General features: G+C 47.4%; 2 protein-coding genes across 5 annotated transcripts in view; both read left to right on the top strand.

The window, feature by feature from the left end:
- Positions 1 to 13,180, top strand: LOC136579695 (ficolin-1-A-like). The gene is made up of 10 exons (XM_066579752.1): positions 1 to 140; positions 5,811 to 5,924; positions 6,164 to 6,208; positions 6,279 to 6,332; positions 8,969 to 9,004; positions 9,940 to 9,984; positions 10,091 to 10,218; positions 10,833 to 10,962; positions 11,809 to 11,943; positions 12,651 to 13,180. Exons 1-10 carry the CDS (start codon positions 59 to 61, stop codon positions 12,911 to 12,913), a joined length of 1,032 nt encoding a protein of 343 aa, XP_066435849.1. The 5' UTR covers positions 1 to 58; the 3' UTR covers positions 12,914 to 13,180.
- Positions 13,181 to 15,128: 1,948 nt separating this feature from the next.
- The window catches only part of LOC136580148 (ficolin-1-A-like), a 53,892-nt gene continuing 43,412 nt past the window's right edge, over positions 15,129 to 25,608 (top strand). For 2 of the 4 annotated variants that reach the window (XM_066580474.1, XM_066580473.1), the window contains exons 1-3: positions 15,129 to 15,829; positions 18,494 to 18,568; positions 21,099 to 21,200. In XM_066580474.1, coding sequence (XP_066436571.1) covers positions 15,619 to 15,829; positions 18,494 to 18,568; positions 21,099 to 21,200 — 388 coding nt within the window. In that variant the 5' untranslated portion in view covers positions 15,129 to 15,618. The remainder of the gene's footprint in view (positions 15,830 to 18,493; positions 18,569 to 21,098; positions 21,201 to 25,608) is intronic. The other 2 variants (XM_066580475.1, XM_066580477.1) reach the window with 2 other exon arrangements.

Genomic DNA, 25,608 nt, shown 5'->3' with positions numbered 1-25,608 from the left:
GCAAGGTTAGGGATTAATAAGCTTTGCAGGTATCGGCGGACGGAAGACAGAAAGCACTATGCAGGTGTTATCGCAATTTACACTGTATGTCTTCAGTGGGATCCTGATTGTGTCTTGTCAGGAAGATGCCTCATGTCCAGGTAAGAATAGTTCCAATATCTCCATGTATATGAAAGGAGAGTGAGGGGTAGATAGGGATATATGGGAACCGAGAGAGATCTGAGAAGGAAAGATCTAAGAAAGAAGGATCGAGAGATCTGAGAAAGATCGATCGATGAGAGACAGAGATGATAAGATAAATACAGTACTTTTAGGCAGCTGTGGAAAAAATGCTATAAAATAAAGCCCCATTTACAAGCAAAGATGATCGCTCAAAATCATTCAAAAGATAGGGTGATTGAAAGCTTGAGCAATCATTTTGCATAAGCTGCTAATGCCCATTAGCAGATTATTAGCTTCATTTGCATGTAAATGAGCCTCCCTTCGCTGTATGCAGATAACAGAAGGTGGTCTGTTATCTGCATACAGCCCATTTGTTCTCCCACTGGACTGCAGCTGAATACAATATGTGGTCCCTGCAATCAGCTGCCTGGCCGAACGATGGATTTTAGACTCAACTAAAAATCATCGTTCGGACGAAAAGACAACAATGGTAGCATTTATACGCAACGATTATTGCTCAAAAGGCATTGTTTGAGCGAATTTTGAGCGATAATCGTTGTGTGTAAATGGGGCTTTAGAATGCTTTCAAAATTAGAAGTCGTAATTGTTTATTTTTGTCAATTACCAAACTGCAAAGTGACTGAACAAAAGAGAAATGTAAATTACATCAATATTTGGTGCGATCGTCCTTCACCTTCACAACAGCAGCAGTTCTTCTAGGTACACTTGTACAGAGTCGGGGATTTGGCAGGATTATAATCAGGAGGTATGATTTACCAATTATACTAACACGTGATAATGATCATTTTTATAGGTAAGTTGAAATACAGTCAATAAAGGGTTGTTCAAGTTATGTAATGGCATCTTAACAGGCCCCCCATGGTGTAAAATAACAAGCAGCTGAAACCGCTTCCCACTCGTCCTCCGCCGGCAGCTATGGTCTCCAATGTGCTGTCAGCCTGTGACGTCCCGTAAACCTGCTGCTGCAGCCAATGACAGCGTTCAGCGACTATTGCCAAATACTGATGTGATTTGGATTTCTCTCTTATTCTGTTACTTTGCATTTTAATTGACAAAAATAAACTATTAACTGCTCATTTACACGAGCGTAATATGCAGCGTAATACGCAGTGAATACAACCCTTAGATTTCAATGGGTTCATTCACAGCTGCAAACTTTTATGCGACTTTCGGTCGCATGCAAAAAAGCACAGGATGTCCTATCTTGTTGCATATTATACACCGCAATAGCCCATCAATGGGATTTCGTGTTTTTTCTGACATGCCTAAAAAGATTGCAGATAAACAGAAAAACGCAGGGCAGCAGCTCATGAATATACTGCATATTTATGGACCGAAATATGTAACAAGAGGACATCCGTTATGTTTAGAGGAAAGCAGGTTTCATCACCAACACAGAAGGGGATTCTTTACTGTAAGAGCAGTGAGACTGTGGAACTCTCTGCCTGAGGAAGTGGTGATGGCAAAATCCATAGAGGAGTTTAAAAGGGGACTAGATGTCTTTCTGGAGAGGAAGGATATTACAGGATATAAATCTTAGGTTAATTGTTAATCCGGGTTTACAGGCAGGTAGGAACTATTAGGGGTTGATCCAGGGATTAGTCTGATTGCCATTAGGGAGTCGGGAAGGAATTTTTCCCCCAAAATGCTAATTGGCTTCTGCTCTTAGGGGTTTTTTTGCCTTCCTCTGGATCAACAACACAGGAGGATAGACAGGCTGGACTAGATAGATATTGTCTTCATTCGGCCTTACGAACTATGTTACTATGTTTCTATGCATACGCCCGTGTAAAGCACCCTAACGCCTCTATTTTTGAAAGCATTCTTGTTTTGCTGCACTTTTCCCACACCTGCCTAAGACTTTTGCACAGAACGATGGATGGATTAGATGTAAGCCCAGGTTGTTTTCCCGCAGGTATGACACCTATACAGTAATATTGTACCTCTATGGTATTATTAGGATATGTTCAGGCCGCAGAATCTGCTGTGGATTTTTCTGCGTGGCAGACATCTTCCATTGCAGATTTTTGACAACGTTATATTAATTTTTGGCCGCAGATTCGCACATGGATCTAGCCTTTTTCAGACCCGGATTCCGCGCACATGCGACATGTCACTTCTCTATTTTTTTGACAATGCGGATTTCAAATCCAGAGTGGGAAAATTTGAATCGAATGAATAGGATGTGAATTTGGTGCAGATTGTGTTACGGCACTCTGCCCCCCCGAGTGCCAAGTGGGATGCCCTGATCTTCCCGCACCCCACTGTCCCTGCCTACTTGCCTCGGCCCTGGCTAACCCCAGGCGGACAACTGGACGGCGGTCCCTGCTCTGGCTAGGGACCTGGCGGCTGACAAGCAGGAAACTACCTAATGGGGGGGACAGAGTGCCGACAGAGGAGGCAGATGAATCAGACCAACAAAACTGACAAGGCTGGAGATGGAACTCGTAGGCCAACTGGCAGGGTGCTGGATAGCAACTAGTACTGACTGGGCCAGACTAGATTAGAGGCAAACAGAACCAACACAAACAGACAGAGTGATAGGGGACCAGAGGGAGCTGACCGACAACTAGGGACTGACTGAGGGGAACCACAGACAGACTGGCTAGGTGCATGCAGAACCAATAACTGGCAATGAGCTCAGTTCACTGCCAGTCTTTTAACCACAAGGTTCCGCCCAGGGGCGGAGAGTGGGAGGAGGCAACTCCACCCACTGCTGTATAAGAAGCACAGAGGAGTGCGGGCGGCACCCTACGGGCGGGCACGCCCACGCCGCCGCCCACTGGCCAACCCAAGCTGCTGGGATGACCTCGACACAGGGCTCCAGGCTGCTGGAGCCGACGCCGGAGCGACGCGCGCCGACCGCGGGACCCCATGCCGCACTGTATGGTAACATTACCCCCCCTCTGACGGGGGACCTCCGGGCCCCCGGAAACTCGACCAGGCTTATCCAGGCAAAGGCTGTGAAAACGCTGTACCAACCCGAGAATGTGACCCTCCTGAGCGGACACCATGGACTGATCCTCAGGACCATGACTTCGGTAGTCTGTGGCTGCCCCATTTCCTTCAGGGCCAACCATTGACATATCGTCATGTTTCAGGTCGTCTTCCGAGTCAATGTCCAACCATTCGCCACTGTCTTTTGACCCATCCTCGCTACCAATGACGCTGCCTTCAAAATCTGAGGCATCTCTAACTTTACAATCACTGTCATCTGAGCTATCATACTCCAAAAAACTCTTCCGGGCCACCAAATATTGTACGGTTCCTGGACCCCGGCAAGAATCCAGGACCTCCTGGGCCTTGTGTTCAACTTCATCACAGACCAGGGTGGGCGGCGGGGGACCGGAGGTGGGCATCACCGAAGAGACAACAGGTTTCGACAAAGACTTATGGCACCCCGTGCGACCCCTCCTTTTGCGATTGCCAGAGGACCGGTACCCCTTCTGTTCGACTGAGCAGGGGGGAGGGGGAGCACGATGGCTATGGCAGGACGGCCCCCACTGGGTTAGCTCCCCAGTGGCCCAATCGAATTGGGGGTTGTGCAACGCCAGCCACGGCCTCCCTAGTACCATGTCTACCGACATTTTCTCCATCACCAGGAATGATAGACCTTCCAAATGGCAACCCCCCACCATGAGTTGTAACACTGGGGTCCTCCATCGTACCAAGCCCGAAGCAAGAGGAGTAGCATCAATGCTAGCAAAACGAATTGGCGTCTTCAGCGCCACAAATTCAGCCCTCAGGGGCTCAACGAGACGCATGCTTATCAGGTTAGCAGCTGCTCCGGAATCAATAAACGCCTGCCCTAGGCGGGAGAAGTTCCGGAATCTAACCTGGCAGGGTATCAGAAGTCTAGGACGTACCTGAGGTCCTAGGCGACCCTCCCTGCAATCGCCTAGGACTGGAAGTCTTTCTGCCGTTTCAGACTGTGGACGCTGAGGCCTCCAGGGGCAAGTTATCACCCGATGTCCAGCTTTCCCGCAGTAGAGACAGAGATTATGTAATAACCGAATCCGGCGTCGCTCCTTGGGGTCCAGCGGGTCCAGTTCCATAGGTTCGGGAACAGAGACTGGTACGGACGGGGAGGGAACAGGACAAATGACCTCCCTGACTCTATGGGTCGGTCTATCTTGCTTCCCAGCCCTGAGCCTCCTATCTGCCTTCACTGCTAGCTCCATAGCCTCCTTTAAGGACCCGGGAACGGGATGGGAGATCAACAGTTCTTTGACCGCGTCTGAGAGACCTTGCATAAAAACGTCTTTCAGGGCGCTATCGTTCCATGCAGTATCACCCGCATAGCGTCTGAAATTGGAGCAATAATCCTCCACACAAAGCGACCCCTGATGCAGCGCCAGCAACCGCGCAACCGCCAACCCCACTCGGTCTGGTTCATCGAAGATACCCCCGAGTTCCTGAAAAAAGGAGTCCACCGACTGCAGGGAGGGGGAACCCTCGGGAATGGAAAAGGCCCAAGTCTGGGCAGAGCCCCGCAGCAGGGACATTATAAGCCCGACCCTCTGGACCTCCGAGCCGGAAGAACGGGGACGCATCCGAAAAAACAGGCGACACGCCTGTTGGAAAACGAAAAACTTGTTCCTCTCCTCAGAGAACACCTCGGGAAGAGGGCACTTGGGTTCGGGACAGGTAGAGGCGTTCTGCTCCTGCGACAACGCCCACTGCTCCTGGGCCACCATGCGGGCTGACAAATCCCAGATCACCAGCACCAGGTCTTGCAGCTGGTTTGCAAGGGCGCTGATCGCCGCCATGAAAAGAAAAACAATATTTTAAGGGCCAGTTATTATGTTACGGCACTCTGCCCCCCGAGTGCCAAGTGGGATGCCCTGATCTTCCCGCACCCCACTGTCCCTGCCTACTTGCCTCGGCCCTGGCTAACCCCAGGCGGACAACTGGACGGCGGTCCCTGCTCTGGCTGGGGACCTGGCGGCTGACAAGCAGAAAACTACCTAATGGGGGGGACAGAGTGCCGACAGAGGAGGCAGATGAATCAGACCAACAAAACTGACAAGGCTGGAGATGGAGCTCACAGGCAAACTGGCAGGGTGCAGGATAGCAACTAGTGCTGACTGGGCCAGACCAGGTTAGAGGCAAACAGAACCAACACAAACAGACAGAGTGATAGGGGACCAGAGGGAGCTGACTGACTGAGGGGAACCACAGACAGACTGGCTAGGTGCATGCAGAACCAATAACTGGCAATGAGCTCAGTTCACTGCCAGTCTTTTAACCACAAGGTTCCGCCCAGGGGCGGAGAGTGGGAGGAGGCAACTCCACCCACTGCTGTATAAGAAGCACAGAGGAGTGCGGGCGGCATCCTACGGGCGGGCACGCCCACGCCGCCACCCACTGGCCAACCCAAGCTGCTGGGATGACCTCGACACAGGGCTCCAGGCTGCTGGAGCCGACGCCGGAGCGACGCGCGCCGACCGCGGGACCCCATGCCGCACTGTATGGTAACAGATTGAGGTGCAGAATCTGCACCAAAATCCACTGTGTGAACATACCCATCATGGTATAGTATTTCTATTATATCTTTGCTTATCTAGCTAATACCTATGCTCTGCCACGTAACAGCAGTAACTTAAGGAACACCATTCTCTCCTTAGAAGTAAAGGTCTTCGAGATCGGGGATCTCAACCGGCTAACTGTTCTGCAAGGATGTCCTGGACCTCAGGGTTTACCGGGTTTGCGTGGACCACCGGGACCCATTGGAGTCAAAGGTATCCTGATACAGTACATAAATGCTGCCTTATTTGTAGATATGCTTAGTGTGATATTTGACCCGCTGGTTATATCCGTTTTTATGACATTGTATTGTAGAACCCTGAAGTGATCTCAGTTTCGGGGTCAGTAGAAAACCATGGTGCCCATGCCCTAAAATGCTGCCATACATTTTTATTATAGGTGAGGACACATTTCATGAAATGACAACTATTAATATGGATTCTGTTTTATTTAGGACAGGAGGGGTTAGTTGGAGACCCAGGACCCCGGGGAGATAAAGGTAAAAACGACTGATGGAAAACTGCTTGGCTTTGGTTCAATAGGTCTAATGATATATGTTTTACTCTTAGGTGAAAAGGGGGATCCTGGTGAACCAGGGGCTCAGGGACCCCCAGGAAATCAAGGTAATGTGAACCATAATAGATCCTTACCTACCTAGACTGGACACAACCCTAGAGTGAATGCCTGCACCAATGGTCTCCATCATATAACCCTCCAGCTGTCACAATTACCGATCCCCGAATGGATGGAAGTTGCAGTTTTGTAAGATCTAGAACTCTAGGGATCTAGATCTTATATCTGCTCTATACTCTGGCACATACAGGAATTCCATAAAGTCAGGTCTGGATTATAGGATGGATAAATGGGGGTAAACATTCCTAGGCCTCAACCTTCAAGAGGCCTCCACCACACTCATCAAGACAAGGCAACTACTGTTATTACTGTGCCAACATTTAAGTAAAGATCTGACATAATGGGGGACATTCATGTAACTGTTCACACTGGCTTCTGGTGTTTAAAAAAAAAAGGCTTCTTTGCACAAAACTTTTGCACCATTTGGTGGTTTGTGCCACCTGACACTTTCCTGAAAAGGGTGTGTGGCTTGTCGGAGGGGGCACGGCCACCCTAGATTAACATTTTTTAAAACTGGACCGGCATACACTTCTGTGAAGGCACACACAGATGCCAAGATACACCTAATATATAAAGAACAGGAGTGAACCTAAGAAGGCATTGGTACCTTAACCCATTCCCGCCACAGGACGTAACTGTATGTCCTGGCAGAGGGGTACTTAACGCAACAGAACGTACATTTACGTCCTGGGGATAGCATGAGATCTCTTATGATCCCCGCTGTTAACCCCTTCCCTGCCACGATCTATGTAAATCGCGGCATGTAAAGGGCTCACAGAGGGAGCCTTGCAATGAAATCGCAGAGAGCCCGATGGGTTGCAATGGCAACAGGATGCCAGATACAGGCGTCCTGCATTGCCAGTGCCTATGATTACTAATACAAGCAATAAGGCATTGCAGGACAGAAGTCCTGCAATGCTTTATCATAGGCATCATAGGTGTTATTGTACAAATTCCCTACAGGGACATAAAAAAGTGTTAAAAAAAAGATAAAACTAATGTAAAAAAATTAAAAAAAAACCTTTTTGGTGCATTTTCCAATATTAGCATAATTTTAAAAAAAAATTAGAATCCAACACATTTTTGGTATCGTTGTAATCGTACCGACCCGCAGAAAAAAATTATTGTGTCATTTATGCAGCATTATTAATGCTGTAAAAAAAATCTATGGCAGAATTGATGCGTTTTCTCTCCCTGCTATTATAAAAAAATTTATAACAGTTTTACAATATAGTCTTATGTACCCAAAAATAGCACCAATAAAAACTACAATTTGCCACGCAAAAAACAAGCCCACCTCAATGGAAAGATTTAAAAAATTATGGCTTTTGAAAAATGCAGATGAAAATCTGCCAAAAATCATCGCACTGATCATGTGAGCAGCCCTGGCCAATCAGAGAGCAGGTATAGTGCATTGAAAGACTGGGAATTAGGTAGTCTGAAGGTTGTCAGCCATCTTGGACAGCTGAATACAGAACCCAGAACCAGTGGATCAGAGGGTCACCAAAGAAAAACAAGTGCAGGTAATATACCCCCACCCTGGTCCTGGGACGAAAACTTTGTCATGAAACCAGAAGGTTGCTTTAACAGATCAGTCACACATATTGACATGTCTACCAAGTTCCAACCTCCTAGCTGTTTTAGTTTTTTAGTTTGGCTATTCTAGCCATCTTCACCTCACAGGAGTTGTGGTGAGCCCATTTTCTGACTCCCAAAAAGGCAGCCTGGAAAGTTCCCTTAATCAAATTGACACTGTTGTATGAATTTCTCCCACTGCCACCTCTTGGGGTCAGACCTTCCAGAGTTTTACTGTAAAGAACCCTTTCCCATAGTGGTAATATAGGTTCCTTTCCTTAACACGTCGATGATCTATTTCTTGATTGGGGTCTTTAGATATAGATAATAGGAAAACTAAATTATCACTCTCCACACTGCAAGCTTAAATTGTACTCGAATTTTCAACAAGTTTTCTAAAATGCACAAGGTTCTCCTTACTTGCTCATTTGCTGCTGTTTGCACCCTGCTTCACATCTGTTAGATCTGATTTTCAGGTAGTCTTCCCCATTTTTCTGTTGCCCTGCTGTCTGTAATCCACTTTCATGTAGAAAAGCTAGCATTCAACCAGTAGTTCACTGTCCTGCACTTTCTTGCCCTTACTTCCCTTGCAGCATTGCACAGTCTGTGATCCAATCAGCAGGGGGGCAGTAACTGAATGCCCATCCTTCTGTTCTCCCAGGACTATTTAGACATTCTCATTTTCACAGTGACTGCAGATGTCAGCCTGCAGCCTCTGAGTGCACAGGAGTGCCCCTGTGAAGATAGCTCCTCCCCCCATTGCCAAGGAAACATCTCTGCATCCTTGTTCCTAAGAAGCTCTGTACCTAACAACAGGCAATTGATTGCAAAGGAGCTGGAAGTTTCGGCATCTAGTTGCAGCCACTTCAAATGTGATTTACTGTGTTAAAACAAGTAAACTTTTAATGCAAGTATATGACGGAAATAACAAGACTGACACAAGCTAGTAGATGAGCAGAAGTTGTCTGAAACGTTAGTGTCCCTTTAAGTGAATACCTTTCCAGGCTGGCTGTACATTTTGTAGTACTTACTTCTTTTTATTTGTGCGCAGGAGACAGAGGACCTCCCGGAAAACCAGGAGTACCAGGTACAGATGTCGGGGGTCATGTATAGGTAACGGAGGAGGGAAATCTCAGGTTACTGACGTGTTTGACATTTTACATTGTTTTGTATGCTTCAGACAAAGTTTGCCTATTTTATGTGGTTATTTGCTGTGTCTGTGCTCACTGAGCCTTGCAGTCACATACTAGATGTTTATAGCAGTTTTAAGGGAGTTGGTCAGCTGGAACATGCTGTCCAAACTGCAGGCATCATGTGATGTAGTAGGAGGGCCTGAGCAAATTGATATATAGCTTTATGGGGAAAGATTCAGCATAACTTGTTTTATGCATTTATATCCCTGCCCATTCTGAGCTGAACAGTCCAGTGGGCGGTCCTATCAGTGATTGGCAGCTGTGTATGGCTGGGGCAGCTGCCAATCACTGATAGCTCCGCCCACTGGACTGTTCAGCTCACAATGAGCAGAGATATAAATGCATAAAACACAAGTTCTACTGAATCTTTCTCTATAAAACTATATATCAATTTTCTCAGCTTCTCCTGCTCTATAACATCATGCCTGCAGTTGGCACAGTAGGTTCCAGCTGACAGACTCCCTTTAACACCCCATTTCAGGTGGGTCTTATAGCTCATGCATCTTTTTATAGTCAATCGGAACAGTAAAATTCTCTATGCTGCCAGCTCCCCCTAGTGCCAGTTGACAACAGGCTTTACAAGAGATACATCTGCTTTGCCTATTTCTAGAGACTTCCATACAATCTGGGAAAATAGGCAAGTATTGTGCAGATGTGTATGATCATGTATGAGCCTTCCACCAAGTTCTGCTATGAACCTTCAACATACAAGCCTTCCAAAACCCAAATGATTTAGTGGTTTGCCAACACGAACAATTAGGATGGATAAGTACGCAGTATGTCATGGTGGCATTGATATCTGTTTATGTGGTTTTCACACTTCCTCCAGGTGAAAAGGGTGACAAGGGTGCCACGTGCCCAAAGGAATTTAGTGGTAAGTTCCTGACATTGATGGCATCTGTTGCCAGCCAACTGGCAGAAGAGTTCTTGTTCTGGATGTGCGTGACCACAGTGACCCTATCTGTCCATCCGCTATGTAGGGGCCAAGAACTGTAAAGAGCTGAAGGACATCGGCTTACACCTGACAGGATGGTATACAATATACCCTGACGGCAGGCGACCCTTGGCAGTTCTGTGTGACATGGATACAGATGGGGGAGGCTGGATTGTAAGTTATTCATACACTCGGGCACATTTATTAAAACTGGCCTTTCAAAAAATGTACCATAGTAAGATGCATCTAATGTAAGAAGGGGCCATGATTCAATACATTAGGCGCATCTTGAGCCATCCATGTACCATAGAAAGAAATCTATGTCAACTATGAGTTGGAGTAAATTTCTGGTATACTTGGTATTAATCATACTTAATCTTTTTGGGTCAGGTGGACATGCCCACAGCTGATTAACCACGCCCATATATACACAAAAAAGATTGTAAAGATGCAATAAAAAGCAAAAAGTACCAAAAGTGTGACTTTTATTTTTAACACTGAAAGTCTGGGGCAATTGGGGTAATAAATCCCTCCCCCTCCCCTACAATGTCTTTATATAGGATACTTGCTAAGTTTTTCATGTGCTCAAATTGGGTCCAATGATGCTTTGCAGCTTCTCCTTTTAGCGGAGCTTCTGCCCTGGGTAGACAATTTTATTTCCATCTCACTCCTGTCCACATATTACCATCGCCTGTAATGGAACCATCCCCTTTGTACATAACTTATAATACTACATGTAGTGCAGTGTGAATCTCGCCTTGATGTCTACCTGCCCTTTATCTTCCCAGGTGTTTCAGAGACGTGTTGATGGTTCGGTGGACTTTAATCGTGACTGGAACACCTATCAGGTGGGGTTTGGTAGTCAGCTGAGTGAATTTTGGCTTGGAAATGAACATCTCCATCGCCTCACAAACTCAGGTAAACTCATTGGTGGGTGAAGGACATGATTAAAAGTGTGTTGTATCTTCTGTAGTAATTTGGTGCTCAGGGACACCAGTAACAGGTCATCAGATGACTATTGGAAGTGCAGTATAGTGCAAACTTTTATCACAACTCCCTTTTTAGATGGCCGCCAGCAAATTTTAAGTGGTTCTCTACTTGTCATCGAAAGACTGCGTCACGGGTAGTTGGTGCCGTGATTCAGGATGTGATGCAGCAGATGGAGTTACAAAAAATTACAATATTTATTTACAAATGAATGAAAGTGAATACTATTCTAATAATAAAAAAGTAAGTAACGTGTTCTGCAGACTCACCTACAGCTAACGAAATGCTAGGATTTATAATACATTAGACACAATATGAACTAACAGTAATGCAGGAAACAGCATCAATAATGCTGTAAGGAGTTCAATTCTGGTAAACAGAAATACAAATCACATAGTCCATACTTTACGAGGTTAACGCTTTACTACTCGCAACACGGTCCACTTAGAACACCATGTTTGCATGGTGAGCTTCCATTTCCAGCACCTGGAACTCCTTCTTCTCTCTCCTGCTGGGCCATGACACAGTCATAGAGTTGGGCTTAGTCGTGGCACTTGGAGCGCCAAAGCACCTCACCCCTGAACAACCCACCTGCCTTGTCCATGGCAAGAGATAGAGCTGAAAGCGGTGGAAGTGGCTGCTGTCACTAGTGAGACGAGGTGCGGGGTAGCACTCTTCCCTCTTACAACTGGACCAAACAGAACCCAATGGACTTGGTTGGGACTGGGCAATGAAAAAAACAATGGAACTTTAAGCAGCTGTGATTATTTCTTGCAGGGTCATATCAACTCCGGTTTGACTTGGAAGACTTTGAAGGCAACCGAACCTACGCCACATACAGCCATTTCAAAATTGAGTCAGAGTCTGACCAATATATTCTGCGGTACGGTTCTTACACTGAAGGAACAGCAGGTAAGAGCAACTTCCAGTCCCGTTCACGTATAACTGTGCTGGAGATTTACCTTATGAATCTGTTATTTCAATATCCTTAGTAGATGCATTGAGGGTTTGGTCATAATTGATGAGGAATTTGGGGCTATAAACCAGCAGCCTCTCATTGTGGAAAAGTGAAGGAATGGTCTAGCAGTAAACAATTAAAATCCAATTCTTTATTACATCACAGTTAAAACCATGTAGTCATCTCTAATCTTACGTGTTTCAAGCCAGTACGGCTCCTAATCCTAATGGATGGTCGTCAGTATAGAGCTGTATTGGGGTGATGGCTTCTTGCTATGGTGCCGTTTTATTAATGAGCCTGAGTTTAGAGAAAATAGAGATGGATTTGAAATGAATACAAATCTCAATATTTTCCCACAATGCTTTCTGGTGACATTTTCAATTGGTTTTAACCAAACAGGCATTCTCAAAATGAAATATTTTGATACACATATTAAAAGGATTTTCAAGGAAAAATATTATTGATGATGTATCCTCAGGATAGTTCATCAATAGTTCATCGACTGTGGTCTGCCGTTCCTGACCCTGCCTGATCAGCTGATCGGGCGCCTGCTGACAGCGCCGTAAATACACAGGGGTCGGAGCGGAAGTGTCTCGTTCTTTTGGACTCAAACACCCTAGTCCTTTAGCGGTTAATTATTCTGATGTTTCCCTTTTTCCAGGTGATTCCCTAGAAACACAGAAGGATCAGGCCTTCTCCACCCGCGACCAGAACAATGACAAGTCTAGTCGAGCTGAACAAAGCTGCGCCGAATACTACAAAGGAGGCTGGTGGTTTGAGTCCTGCCATTTCTCCAACCTGAATGGGGAATACCTGAGGGGCAAACACTCCACCAAAGGAAAAGGGATCATCTGGTACCACTTCAGAGGAAACTTTTACTCCCTCAAGTCCTCAGAAATTAAGTTTCGACCCATTCAAAAATAATCGGCCCTCGTCTGGACAGTGCGGTCAGATTCTGGTTAATGTGTAGATTAGTGAGCATGTAGAGACCACAGAGATACTCTGTACAAAGACATATCAGTATCGTCGCCCCTAAGACGGCTATGGGCATCAGGACGGGGGTGAAGAAGTGCAAGGGCAAGCAAGTAGCGGGCAACTACTTCTCACTTAGGAGGCTTGTGAAGCCTTTTTGCCATAGGTGCTGTGTGTCCCTCTCCCCTTTATGTGCTGTAGTCAGTAAGGTTGACAGATACATGGGACACGGTATATAACCAGGTGAATAAATTGTATGACATGCATTTAACATTCCCACCCGTGTGCTTGATTCAGTTTTCTATTGGAACAGAATCATAATTGTGCTTCATTTATAATATGTCTCTTTGTTGACCCCAGCAACCAATCACAGCGCAGCTTTCACTTTACCACAAGAGTTTAAGAAATGAAAGCTGCACTGTGATTGGTTGCTATGGGCAGCAGGCAGTCTTCAGGCTGATTTACACGCAACGATTATCGCTCAAAATTCGTCCAAACGACAGCTTTTGAGCGATAGCTATTGCGTGTAAATGTGTGCTCATCGTGTACTTACTTGCACTCGTCGTCCATCACTGAGTTTAGCATAAAAGTAGTTGTCCCTGATAAGAGGGACGGCATGCTGCTTTCTCCGCAGGCAGCGCTGACAGCATTGTAAGCAGCCTGCTGCCTGCGGCAGAACAAAAGCAATGTATTTAGAGAACAGGCCACCTGCTGTTCTCTAAATACATGCAAATGAAGCTAGTTAGCTACTAATGGGCTGATTAGGCCGTTAGTAGCTAATGCAAAATAATCTCTCAAAACTGTCAGTTTCTGATGAATTTTGAGCGATCATCTGAGTGTGTAAATGGACCTTTAGACTGCTTTGATGAATGAGTGTCAATCAGATTACTCATAACTGTCTAAAAGAAAATCTGACTTTGTAGCCCGCAGCAACCAATCACAGCACAGATTTCATTTTGTATTCTGCTTTTAAAAAATTGTTGCTATGGGCAACAAAGGCAGGTTTTCTTTTCGACAGTTTCATAAATCTGCTATTATGTGGAGAATTTACAAAGTCTTGGGTCTCGAATGCCATACTTAAAAAGGGATTTTCCATGGCGATCAGTGCCGGGATACAAGAGGGTTGGAGTGAAAGCCGCTACTTTGACCCCTGTGTAGCGGTCGGCACATGTAATTGCAGGCGGGGATCCCATTGATTTCAATGAGAGATGTGCCTGCAATTACAAGTGCTGGCCACTACATCAGGGTTGGAGCAGCGAGCTGCATCTGAAATTACGAGTGCCGGCCACTACACAGGGACTGGAGGGTCATTCTAAGGGTGGTTTCACATCTGCGCTCTGGGTTCTCCTTTCCTGCTACATTCAAGGAATAGAAAAGAGGAATCCCCACGGCCGAACACCTCTGTCTTTGGACAGAACCGAACAGCATCGGGCGGACCCCATTGACTATAATATGGTCTATCCACTTTCCGACTAGCTGCCTGGCTTTTGGGCAGAAGGAAAAGTTTTGCATGCAGCGCTTTTTCTTCTGGTGTTTTCAGTCGGATCAGTGGTGAACTCTCCAGCGGGATGCTCCAACGCAGAGGTTCACCTGGGTTACGCCGGTTTCACCATTGATTTAAATGAATTCTGCCATCCAATAGGTGGCGCTGCAGAGGTATTGTTCCATCTTCCTTACTTGCATATATTTCGAGAAGAGCATGCATGGCCTTATAAGTCCTCTCACTCACCTCTTAGGTGTCTACACCTCTTTTAGGTGCTCTCCTATAGGAGAGATGAAACCCCTCCCGAGTACATCCCACAGCACAGCTTTGATGATTAAATATATTGATTGCATATCCATTCATTCAAGTCTACAACTGTTATATGCAACAAAACCATAAAACACAACAAACATGAAGAAAGACGTGCACACCCAAGATATCATATAATATGTAATGGCTTAGTAACCAAAAAGAAGCTACGCACAAAGAACAAAAGGGAGGCTGGAACCGGAGCCCGCAGGACAATAGGTGGAGGCGAACATGACGGGGTTAACGGGGAGGAAGGGGTTAATAGTTTTAAAAGTAAACAGGAGAGTATGGGGTAAAAGGGGAGGGGCTAAAAGGGGGGCAGTGAAGGATTATGGGTAAGAAAGAGTGCGAAAAGAGCGGGTGGAGTCATTCCGGGTGCAGCAGAGGAAGAAGAAGGACCTGGAGCCGGACAGAAAGAAGAGTGAAGACCTGAGACGAGTAAAGTAAGACCAGCGGGAGAAAGGAGAAGGACAGCGGGAGAAGACCGGAGGAAGAAGACTGTCGGGAGACCGGCGCCGCACAAGGAGCCCAGCAATGGTACCTCCAGCCGGGTTGCCCCCCGCAACGGCAGGCGGGGGGGAGCAGGGCTGTGAGGAATCCTGCCCGGCTGAGTAGCACAGCGTGCAGCTCAGGTGCCCGTGCTGGAAGGGGGGCGGGGCCTGCGGCTGCACAGTCGGCTCCAGGAGCAGTGAGAGGGGGGGGCCGTTCCAGCATCGAGAGTAGCAGAGAGGAGCGCCCCTGCCCCGGCTCGTCGAGGGGATCGGGGGAAGCAGTTAGCCGGGAGTCCAGAGCTGCAGGTGTGGAGCAGTGTGGACTTAGTGGGGGGGCCGGCCAGGAGGCCAGGGAGCAGAATAGGGAGCAGAGGATGGAGCACAGAGGGGGACAGCGGCAGGCTGGTCCGGGAGATGTTCCTAATGCCGGTTTTTTGAGTTCCAGCGGGGCGGCTGCGCGCGCAGCAGAGAGGCAGCAGTCGGCAGAGGAATCGGATGGACTGAGCGGGACGTGGATGGACTCCAGGACGAGACGCCAGGAAGACGGATCGGCGGCTGGTGGGCGGACAGCACCTATGCAGCCCGGTGAGTTACCCATGCTACAAAACACTTGCAATGTGGTTACTAGATCTGTGCCCGCCGGGGAGAATTTGGGGGTAGGCAGTGGTGGCGTCAATTTTTCCGGGGCGCGTGGGGGGGACAGTGAGATGAGGGCACTGTTAGGTTGCATGTGGGAATTTCTGCGGAGCAGGAAGTGTGGCCTGCCGGATTGCCTGTTTCGGCGTATAGCACGCCGTGTAGTGCGTCGACCGGTAGGGAGGTCTCAGTGACGGGAGCCCCCGCCGGGGGGACTGGGGGAGAACAGGCAAGGGGTAGTGGGGGGCCAGGCATTGGACCGTCGCCGGTTGTGGCTTGGAGTAGCTCGCTGCCAGCAACATCCAGTAGGGTGAGTACTCTGTGTGGGAGCTCGGTAGGGGTAGAGGAGTCGGCGTCGGGGGTGGCGGTTGCAGTTCAAACAGAAAAAGACGGGGAAGCGGTGCGGTTGGATGATAGGGCAAAGGGTGAAGTATATGTGTGCTTCGAGGGCCCCTTAGGGGCCCATTTAAAAAAGGAGGTTAGAGAGAAGATATGGAGGGATGAATATGTTGAAATATTCTCCCTCCTGCCTTTGGAAAAATTCAATTTGGACAAAGGCAAAAGGACGGAATACAAAAAGGAGGAGGAAGAAAAACGCAGGTGGCGTTTAATTCCTCAGACTTTCAACAACTGGTTACAGGCTTTCGCCATCTTGGCGAGTGTGATAGGTGAAAAGGCGCCGGATAACTGCTCGGGCCTTTTCTGTTATTTAGACTCAATAGGCGAAGCATATCGAGTGTACGGGGGTCAAACCTGGCTTAGATACGATGAGCAGTTTAGGCAACGGAAGGCAATAAGGCCGTCAATCCGATGGGACCAGAAGGATATCGGTTTATGGTTATGGGTTATGGCGCCTAGTCGATATGGACAGTCCTTTCATGGGGGAGCCGGGCCATCAGGCCTGGACTCTATCTCTCATGGAGGAAACCAAGGGGGACAGTCAGGGAGTAATAGGGTCGGTTTGTGTTGGCAATTTAATGAGGGCCAATGCAAATTCGGGCAAGGTTGCAGATTTAAGCATATCTGCTCCCATTGTAATGCCGGGTCGCATGGAGCATCAAAATGCTTCAAGAAAGGAAAAGGAAAAGCCCCAGGGGGGTTTGGAAAAAGGGACGACGCTGGTGAAACTGGAAGGGATGGTCAGGTTCCTAAATAGGTATCCTGACAGGGAGAAGGCCACATTACTACTGGAGGGTTTTCGGGACGGGTTTCACATTCCGCCCCCGTTGCACGAAATTCCATTCTCGACGAGGAATTTACTTTCGGCCATGAGGAATCCGGAGGTGGTTTCGGAAAAACTCGCGAAAGAAGTTAGTTTAGGTAGGATGGCAGGTCCTTTTCAGGAGCCTCCCTTGACGGATTTTGTGGTGTCTCCTCTTGGAGTAGTCCCCAAGAGGGAACCGAACAAGTTTCGGTTAATACACCATCTTTCTTATCCAAAAGGGGCATCAGTGAATGATGGCATAGACCCCGAGATTTGTTCGGTAGTTTACACATCGTTCGACGCGGCGGTACACTGGGTGAGAAGATATGGGAGAGGGGTGCTGTTAGCGAAGGCTGACATTGAGTCAGCTTTTCGCCTCTTGCCAGTGGCCCCGGACAGCATTCGCTTACTGGGCTGCTTTTGGGATGGAAAGTACTTCGCTGATAGGTGTTTGCCCATGGGATGCTCAATCTCGTGTGCATACTTTGAAGCCTTCAGCACATTTCTGGAATGGGTAGTGAAGGACACTGCAGAGTCGCAGTCAGTAATCCACTACCTTGATGACTTCTTGTGTATTGGACCAGGGGAGTCGCCAGTGTGTGCGACTTTGCTGGGAACATTACAGTGGGTGGCCGAGCGCTTTGGAGTACCATTGGCACCTGGTAAGACGGAGGGACCCACGACTTCCCTTCAGTTTTTGGGTATCTTGATTGATACCGAGGCGATGGTGTGCCAGTTACCGGAGGACAAGCTGAAGGACTTAAAAAGTGAGGTGGAAAGACCCCGGGGATTGCAGAAAATTACGCTGAAAGGGCTCCAGTCATTATTGGGCAAGTTCAATTTTGCTTGCAGGATAATGCCTATGGGGCGGATTTTTTGTCGGAGAATGGCGTCGGCCACAGCGGGGGTTCGAGCCCCGCATCACTACATTAGATTGGGGAGGAATGTAAAAGGGGATTTGGCAGTATGGTCGTCATTTTTAAGGAAATATAATTGGAGGTCCATGATCATCTCAGAGGTGAGTGAGAACGTGGATTATGAGCTTTTCACGGACGTGGCGGGGAGTGCTGGATTCGGAGTATATTGCCAAGGGCAATGGTGCGCTGGGGAATGGCCAGAGAGATGGAAGGTGGAGGGTATCATAAAGAATCTTGTGCTGTTGGAATTGTTTCCAATAGTGGTGGCCGTTGCGCTTTGGGGCGCTCGTCTTTAGAATATGAAGGTGAGGTTCCATTGCGACAATATGGGGGTGGTACAGGTGATTAATTCCTTGACTGCTTCCTCCCCCCCGGGTGGTGAATTTGTTACGCCACTTGGTTTTGGAGGGCCTGAAGCTGAATATTTGGATTGTGGCGGTGCACGTACCAGGGATAAAGAATTCAATTGCGGATGCTCTTTCTCGTTTTCAGTGGGAGCGATTCAGGACCCTGGCCCCAGAAGCGGAGGAGCAGGGGAGGACGTGCCCGTCTCATCTCTGGAGTGTGGTAAGAGAGCAGTGGGGCACCTGATTGAGAGGTCACTGACTCATGGTACCAGAGCTGCTTATATCGCGGCATGGCAGAAGTGGGAAGGTTGGTTGGGACATCTTAGGTCAGGAGAATCGGAGGAGGATAGAGTGGGGGCGTTGTTGAGGTGGTTGGGAAAGGTAGAGCAGGACAATATTTCGGTGTCGCGTGTTAATCACTTTATGGCAGGGGTGGCGTTCGGGTGTAAATTAAGGGGTTTGGGGGACATAACTAAGAACTTTTTAGTTAAGCAAGTGTTAAAGGGTTTTAAGAAGGGAAAGGAAAGGGTTGATTCTCGTATGCCAGTTTCGTTTGAATTATTAGAAAAGATTGGGTTGGTGCTGGAAAGCATTTGTGGTGAATTATTTGAAAGATTGTTATTCAGGTTAGCATTTTCATTAGCCTTTTTTGGGGCATTAAGGGTGGGGGAGTTGGTTTCACCCAGTAAACTGATTGGGGGAGGTTTACAGATGGCGGACGTAACAGAAGTTGATGACCATCTGGAGTTGTTTATTCGGCGATCGAAAACAGATCAGGCAGGGCGGGGGCAGTTGGTTGGGTTGGGGAGGGTTCATGGTGCAACTATGTGCCCCGTGAAGGCGTGGAAGAATTATATTAGGGTAGCGAGCGAGAGATTGGGCCCTTTACTGCAGCACGAGAGGGGTCAGTTTTTGTCACGTTTCCTGTTTGCAGCGGTCTTTAAGAAGGCGCTGCTACAGTTGGGTCTGGATGGCTCACAATTTGGGACTCGTTTAGAGTGGGGGCAGCTACGGAGGCAAGGGTACAAGGGTTACCGGGAGAATCGATTAGGAGGATAGGCAGGTGGCAATCAGGGTGGTATAAATTGTATGTGCGTCCTCAGTTGTTGTAAAAGTTTTTGTGGAGGGGGGGTAGTTTTTTAAAAGGGGAACTGTTCAATATTGTTTTTCTTTTGTTGCAGGTCCACAATCGGCGTTAGTGTGGATTATGGGGCACTCCTATGTGCATTGGGGGGCAGAGAGAGCTAGCGTTAGGCAAGATGGGAGGCAGTTGAGGTTCCCTAGGTCTGAGGCGGTGTTGAGGTGGATGGGAATTAGAGGGATGTCGTGGTGCAAGGTTTTACACGAATTTCAGAGGATGGTTAGCCTGGACAGGGTCCCGGACATAGTCGTGGTGCACGCCGGGGGTAATGATTTGGGTAAGAGACCATTTAGGGACTTGTCGAGAGATATCAGGTATGATATCTTAAGACTATTGGCGTCGCATCGAAAATTGGTAGTTGTTTGGTCAGAGATAGTGCCAAGGAGGATTTGGAAGTTCGTTCCGTCAGCAAAAGGTTTGGACAAGGCGAGAATCAAACTTAACAGAGAGGTTTCTCGCTTTGTCGGTAGGAACGGGGAAGTGGCAGTGCGACACATTGATTTGGAGGCTGGCACTGGGAATTATTGGAGGCAGGATGTGGTTCATCTAAATGAAATTGGGCTGGATTTGTGGCTAGAGGCGGTGCAGGAGGGAATTGAGCGCGCCTTGGTCTTGTGGAGGGCGGCGCAGGCTTGAGGGCTCAAGCCGTGCTGGCTGTGGCGGTTAGGGAGGGGTCCTTGGAGTCAATATAGGAGGGGGGGGGGGAGGCAGGGGTAGTAGAGTTACCTCCTCCCCCCTCCGGTTCGGATTAAGTAGTAGGTGGGCAGGTCGCCTCTTGGTTTGACAGGGGGTTCCCTGCAAAAGTGGTTGTTGTTGCTAGCCGGGGTATGGCTAGATAGCCCCGGGGTCGGGAGGTAGGCAACTCGAGGCGAAGTGGCGAGTCTCCTGAGTCAGGTGATTAGAGACGGGAGGCGTGGTTTAGGAAAAATAGGGTCTCCCGAGTCAGGTGTTAGGAGACGGGAGGCAGTTACACCTATTTTTCCTTGGTTGGTGAGGCGACAGATAGTTTTAGTTGGGAGCTCCAAGGATCTCTCCAAAATAGTTTCGGAATAGGGTTAAAAAAGTGTATTTATGTTATAATGTTATGTTGTAATAAATTGGCTGCTGTGGCCAAAAAATTAATCCAAAAAGAAGTTGTCGGTGGTTATTTTAGATAAGTGGGGAAAAAAAGGGGGTAATGGGCTACAGCAGACGACTCCGTTGTACCAAGTCAAGCACTTGAAGTGGTCCTACTGCAGTATTTGCCCATAATAAGACTTTCAGGGCAAATTAATAGTTATGGGGTGTTGAGAAGACAATGTAGATGTGATTATAATACCACAAGGACATGCTCTGGATGTGATTATGAGTGAGCGTACTCGCTAAGGTAAACTACCCGAGCGAGTAGTGCCTTATGGAAGTACCTGCCCGCTCGTCTCTAAAGATTCGGGTGCCGGCGGGCGAGAGAGGGGAGGAATGGGGGGGATTATAAAAATAAATTACAAAAACATAACTGACCGAGTCCATCTTAAAATTTCCTTTGCCTATCTTGTCGCATGGTTTGTCTCTAATGCATCAAACGATCTCCTAAGAATTAACCATATAAGTGCAGGCTTATCTTCATTTATAGATTATATTGTTCTTGGCTCCAAGATAAATGGAGAAAAAAAAACTGCACAAGAAAAGAAAAAGAAGAAGGAAAAAGAAAACGGGGTTGCTGAGAAGAGGTCAGGTATAACCATTCCATGGTCAGTCCGATGTGTCTACCACTTTGTAGATAATTTCAATCTTAGTTTCCCTCTTGTTGAGCTATTAAAGTTTATGCAAGTTTATGGAATTTCATGAAAACAGGGTCTCGAACTCCGTGGAGGACACAAAGTCCAGCCAAGACTGCCATATTATTAGGAATTTCTCTGTCTCTCTATGACGTTCTTCCATGTGGCATAGTTGTGCCATTTCCTGGTGCCATTCACTCATGGAAGGCACATGAGTCGTTCGCCAGGGACGTGGGCTGGATGTGATTATAATACCAGAAGGGGGCATTCTGGAAGCTGATTATTATATTGCAAGGGAACACTCTGGGTGTGATTACTATACCAAGAGGGGAAGAATGTGAATCTGAAATGACAAAAGAATGCAGAATACATAAGCGACCACCTCAGCTAAAGAAATGCTTAGATCCAGGAGTGAGTACTCAAGAAATCTTAATTGTGACCTAATTAACATGATGAAAACAGAAAATCAACTTAGGGCCTCATTTACATGGGCGATGCGTTTTTCGACCAGCCACATTGCGGCTGAAAAATGTATGTATGAGAAAAAGCTGCAACTAACTCCCGGCCAGATCTTTCATTTTCTCACTCATTCACATGGCCGGGTGCGGCGTCTGTGCGCCGTGGCCCGGCATTCTGTTGGCCAGGGAGAAATCTACTAAACTTCCTCCCCCTACTTTGCCGGCAGCTCCTGGCAATAGAAGCTCCTATAGAAGCTCCCTATGGGAGCTGCCAGCAAAGGGAGGAGGAGGGAGTTTAGCAGTGCTAGCCGTGCTGATCGCAGTCAAAAGATAGGGCACGGCCTGTCTTTTCTGGCCACGTATGAAATGCTAGATTCAGCAGCGTATGTGCTATTTTTTCTGGTCGTCCGATTTTATGTGGCTAAACATCGCCCATCTGAATGAATGCACTGAAATCCTACACTTCAGATGGTCGGGATTTTAGGCCAATATTGTTACGGCACTCTGACCCCCGAGCGCCAGGTGGGGTGCCCTGAACTTACCGCACCCCACTGTCCCTGCCTACTTGCCTCGACCCTGGCTAACCCCAGGCGGACAACTGGACGGCGGTCCCTACCCTGGCTAGGGACCTGGCGACTGCACAGATGAAACTAACTAACGGGGGACAGAGTGCCGACAGAAAAGGCAGATGGAGTGACCAAACCGAAAATACAGAGCACAAGGCAAGCTGGGAGAGGAAGCTGACGAGCAAACTAGAGAACTGACTGAAAGAACTGCAGACAGGACTGACTAGAAGCTGACAGAACCAATAACTGGCAGTGAGCTCAGGTCACTGCCAGCCTTATAACTACAAGACTCCGCCCAGGGGCGGAGAGTGGGAGGAGCCAACTCCCCACTACTTCACAAGAGAGGTGGAGGAGTGCAGGCGGCACCCTACGGGCGGACACGCCCACGCCGCCGCACACCGGCCGCCCCACGTCGCCGGGAGAGACCTGACGTCAGAGCTCCAGGACGCCGTAGCCGACGCCGGAGCGGCGCGCGCTGACTGCGGGACCCCGCGCCGCCCTGCATGGTAACAGACATTTATACAAATAGCCGCGAAAAAATGCTTATCTGAATAAGGGCTTAAAAGAACCTGCAGCACTATGAGCGTCATAAACTAAGTTATAGGGCTCAAAGGTGGTGACATGTTCCCTTTAAACAAACAGAAAGTGTTGCTTTTTGTTTTGTTCAATGGTGTAATAGAGAAATTTTGTGATTTACAGGAATACTAAAGTTGACACAGTACAAAGTGCAGAAGATCAGGGAGGACTGCCAAGAATGAAGAACAAATAAGTCCTAGTGCAGTTTATAAAAGTTTTCATTTCGTGAAAAAAAGTAAAATAATGAGACAGTGGGTATCACTTATGCACAATCCGAATATCATTTATGAATGAGGACAGTGTGGCTAATAATTATGGGGACGGTGCTGCTGACATATATGAAAACACTGTGACTATCACTTATGACGGTAGTGTGAATGAGGGCAGTATCGCTATCGCTTATGGGGGCAGTGCAGCTGGCACAAATTGTGGCTATCACTTATGAAAGAAGTGTGGCTGGTACATATGAGGACAATGTAGGTAACAGTTGTGAGGGGGTCCTGCTATCTGGCGCAGGGTTTCTACAGTGATCTGGGACAGTGTTGATAGCACAGAGTTTACGAGAATTTCTCATATAGGATCGAGCCCACGTATGCTTTTAGTAACAAATTTTAATGACATGTAAAAAGAAAACAGATAAACAGTTTAAGTCCCATTCTGGAGAGGAGTTTGCCAAAAGTCCAGCAACCACATATCGGATCTATTAAAATCCTTAGCCAGCAACCAGAGTTTCAGTAAAAGTTCTCATTGCCTGTGTAACGAGTTTCTCAAAAATGCCACAAGTAATGTAGTCTCTCACCGAAGGGACAAAGGGTTTCAACAAGGACTTGTGGAAAACCCTATGCACTTTCCACGTGGCTGGCAACTCAAGTTCGTAAGCGAGCGGGTTAATTACACGCGTGATGGTAAAAGGGCCTACAAAGAGCAGCGCAAGCTTTAACCCCTTAATGACGCGGGCATTTTTCTTTTTCCATTTTCGTTTTTTCCTCCCCCCTTTAAAAAAATCATAACTCCTTTATTTATCCATCCACGTCGCTGTATGAGGGCTTGTTTTTTGCGGGACGAGTTGTATTTTTCAATGGTGCTATTTAAAGTACCATATAATGTACTGAAAAACTTTTAAAAAATTCTAAGTGGAGTAAAATGAAAAAAAAACGACATTTTGCCATCTTTTAGTGCGTCTTGCTTCTACGGCGCACAAATGGCAACAAAAACGACATGATAACTTTATTCTATGGGTCGGTACGATTACTACGATGCCAAACTTGTATAGGTTTTTTTTACTATACTCCTCTTTTTTTTTTAAAGACATAAAAATTTTTTCAATTATTTTCTGCGGTCATTTTGTGCGCGCAATAACTTTTTTATTTTTTCGTCGACGTAGTTGAGCAAGGTTTCATTTTTTGCGGGATGTCCTGTAGTTTCTGATAGTACCATTTTGGAATACATACGACTTTTTGATCGCTTTTTATTGCGTTTTTTCTGGGAGACAGGGTAACTAAAAAAATGCATTTCTGGCGTTCTTCATTTCTTTTTTCGAACGACGTTCACCGTGCGGGAAAAATTATGTGGTACTTTGATAGTTCGGACTTTTACGGACGCGGTGATACCAAATACATATTTTTAATTTATTATTTAGATTTTTTAATAATAGATATGGCAAAAGGGGGGTGATTTAAACTTTTACAACTTTTTTTTTTTTTCAATTAAAAAAAAACTTTATTGATTTTTTTTTTACTTTACTTTGAAGTCCCCCTGGGGGACTTTAAGATGCGATGCTTTGATCGCTCCTGCAGTATGACGTAATGCTATAGCATTACGTCATATTGCTTTTTGACAGGCAGCCTATGAAGCCACCCCACGGGGACGGCTTGATAGGCAGTCTGCTAAGGCAGCCCTGGGGCCTTTCATTAGGCCCCCGGCTGCCATGACACATGCACGGCTCTCCCGATCTCACCGCGGGGGGGCCGTGCGGGACCCCCGAACATCGTTCGGGGGATTTAAATGCCGCTGTCAGAATTGACAGCGGCATTTAAATGGTTAATAGCCGCGATCGGCCGCGCGGCCGCTCGCGGCTATTGCCCACGGATGTCAGCTGTTATAAACAGCTGATGCCCGCACTGTATGAAGAGAGGTTGCATCGCAACCTCTCTTCATACATACCCCGACGCTCCATGACGTACCAGGTACGTCATTGGTCGTTAAGGGGTTAAGGACGGGACCTTCAACTTTAGGTTCCTGGATGACAGATACACCTTCTGACCCACCCTGTAAGGTTCAGAAACTGAGAGACTTCTCCTACTGCGTAGCTGCATGCGAGACCCCACTACCTCTAGATTCTTTTGTACTTCCTTCCATACCCCCTGCAGCACATCAGTGGCGACATCAGCTGCAGGACAGGCAGACGGGGTAGGAAGAGAAGTCAGGAAACAAGGATGCTGGCCATAAACTCAGAAAAATGGAGAAACCCCAGTGGAAGAACTGGTGCGGTTGTTCAGCGCAAACTCAGCCAACGGCAGAAATTCAACCCACCGATGAGCCTTCTCGCTTGCAAACAGTCTTAAATATTGCACCAAATCCTGGTTCTTCCGCTCAGTTTGACCATTAGTCTGCGGGTGGAATGCTGAAGAGAATGAAAGCGAAGTCCCAAGGTTTCTGCAGAAAGCCCGCCAAAACTGCGCCACGAACTGAACCCCGCGATTGGAAACAATGTTCTCAGGAACTCCATGGAGGCGAACAATTTCTTTAACGAAGACCTGGGCAAA

Source organism: Eleutherodactylus coqui, chromosome 10 (genome assembly GCF_035609145.1).
Source record: "Eleutherodactylus coqui strain aEleCoq1 chromosome 10, aEleCoq1.hap1, whole genome shotgun sequence".
Classification (NCBI taxonomy): Eukaryota; Metazoa; Chordata; class Amphibia; order Anura; family Eleutherodactylidae; genus Eleutherodactylus; species Eleutherodactylus coqui.
This window is presented reverse-complemented; position numbering and strand designations above follow the sequence as displayed.

Bases quoted from the DNA above. Each gene is read 5' to 3' on its own strand.
- LOC136579695 (XM_066579752.1), top strand. From the start codon at position 59: ATGCAGGTGTTATCGCAATTTACACTGTATGTCTTCAGTGGGATCCTG. The intron at 9,005-9,939 runs GTACAGATGTCG...CACTTCCTCCAG, and splicing joins CGGAAAACCAGGAGTACCAG to GTGAAAAGGGTGACAAGGGT. The intron at 11,944-12,650 runs GTAAGAGCAACT...CCCTTTTTCCAG, and splicing joins TTACACTGAAGGAACAGCAG to GTGATTCCCTAGAAACACAG.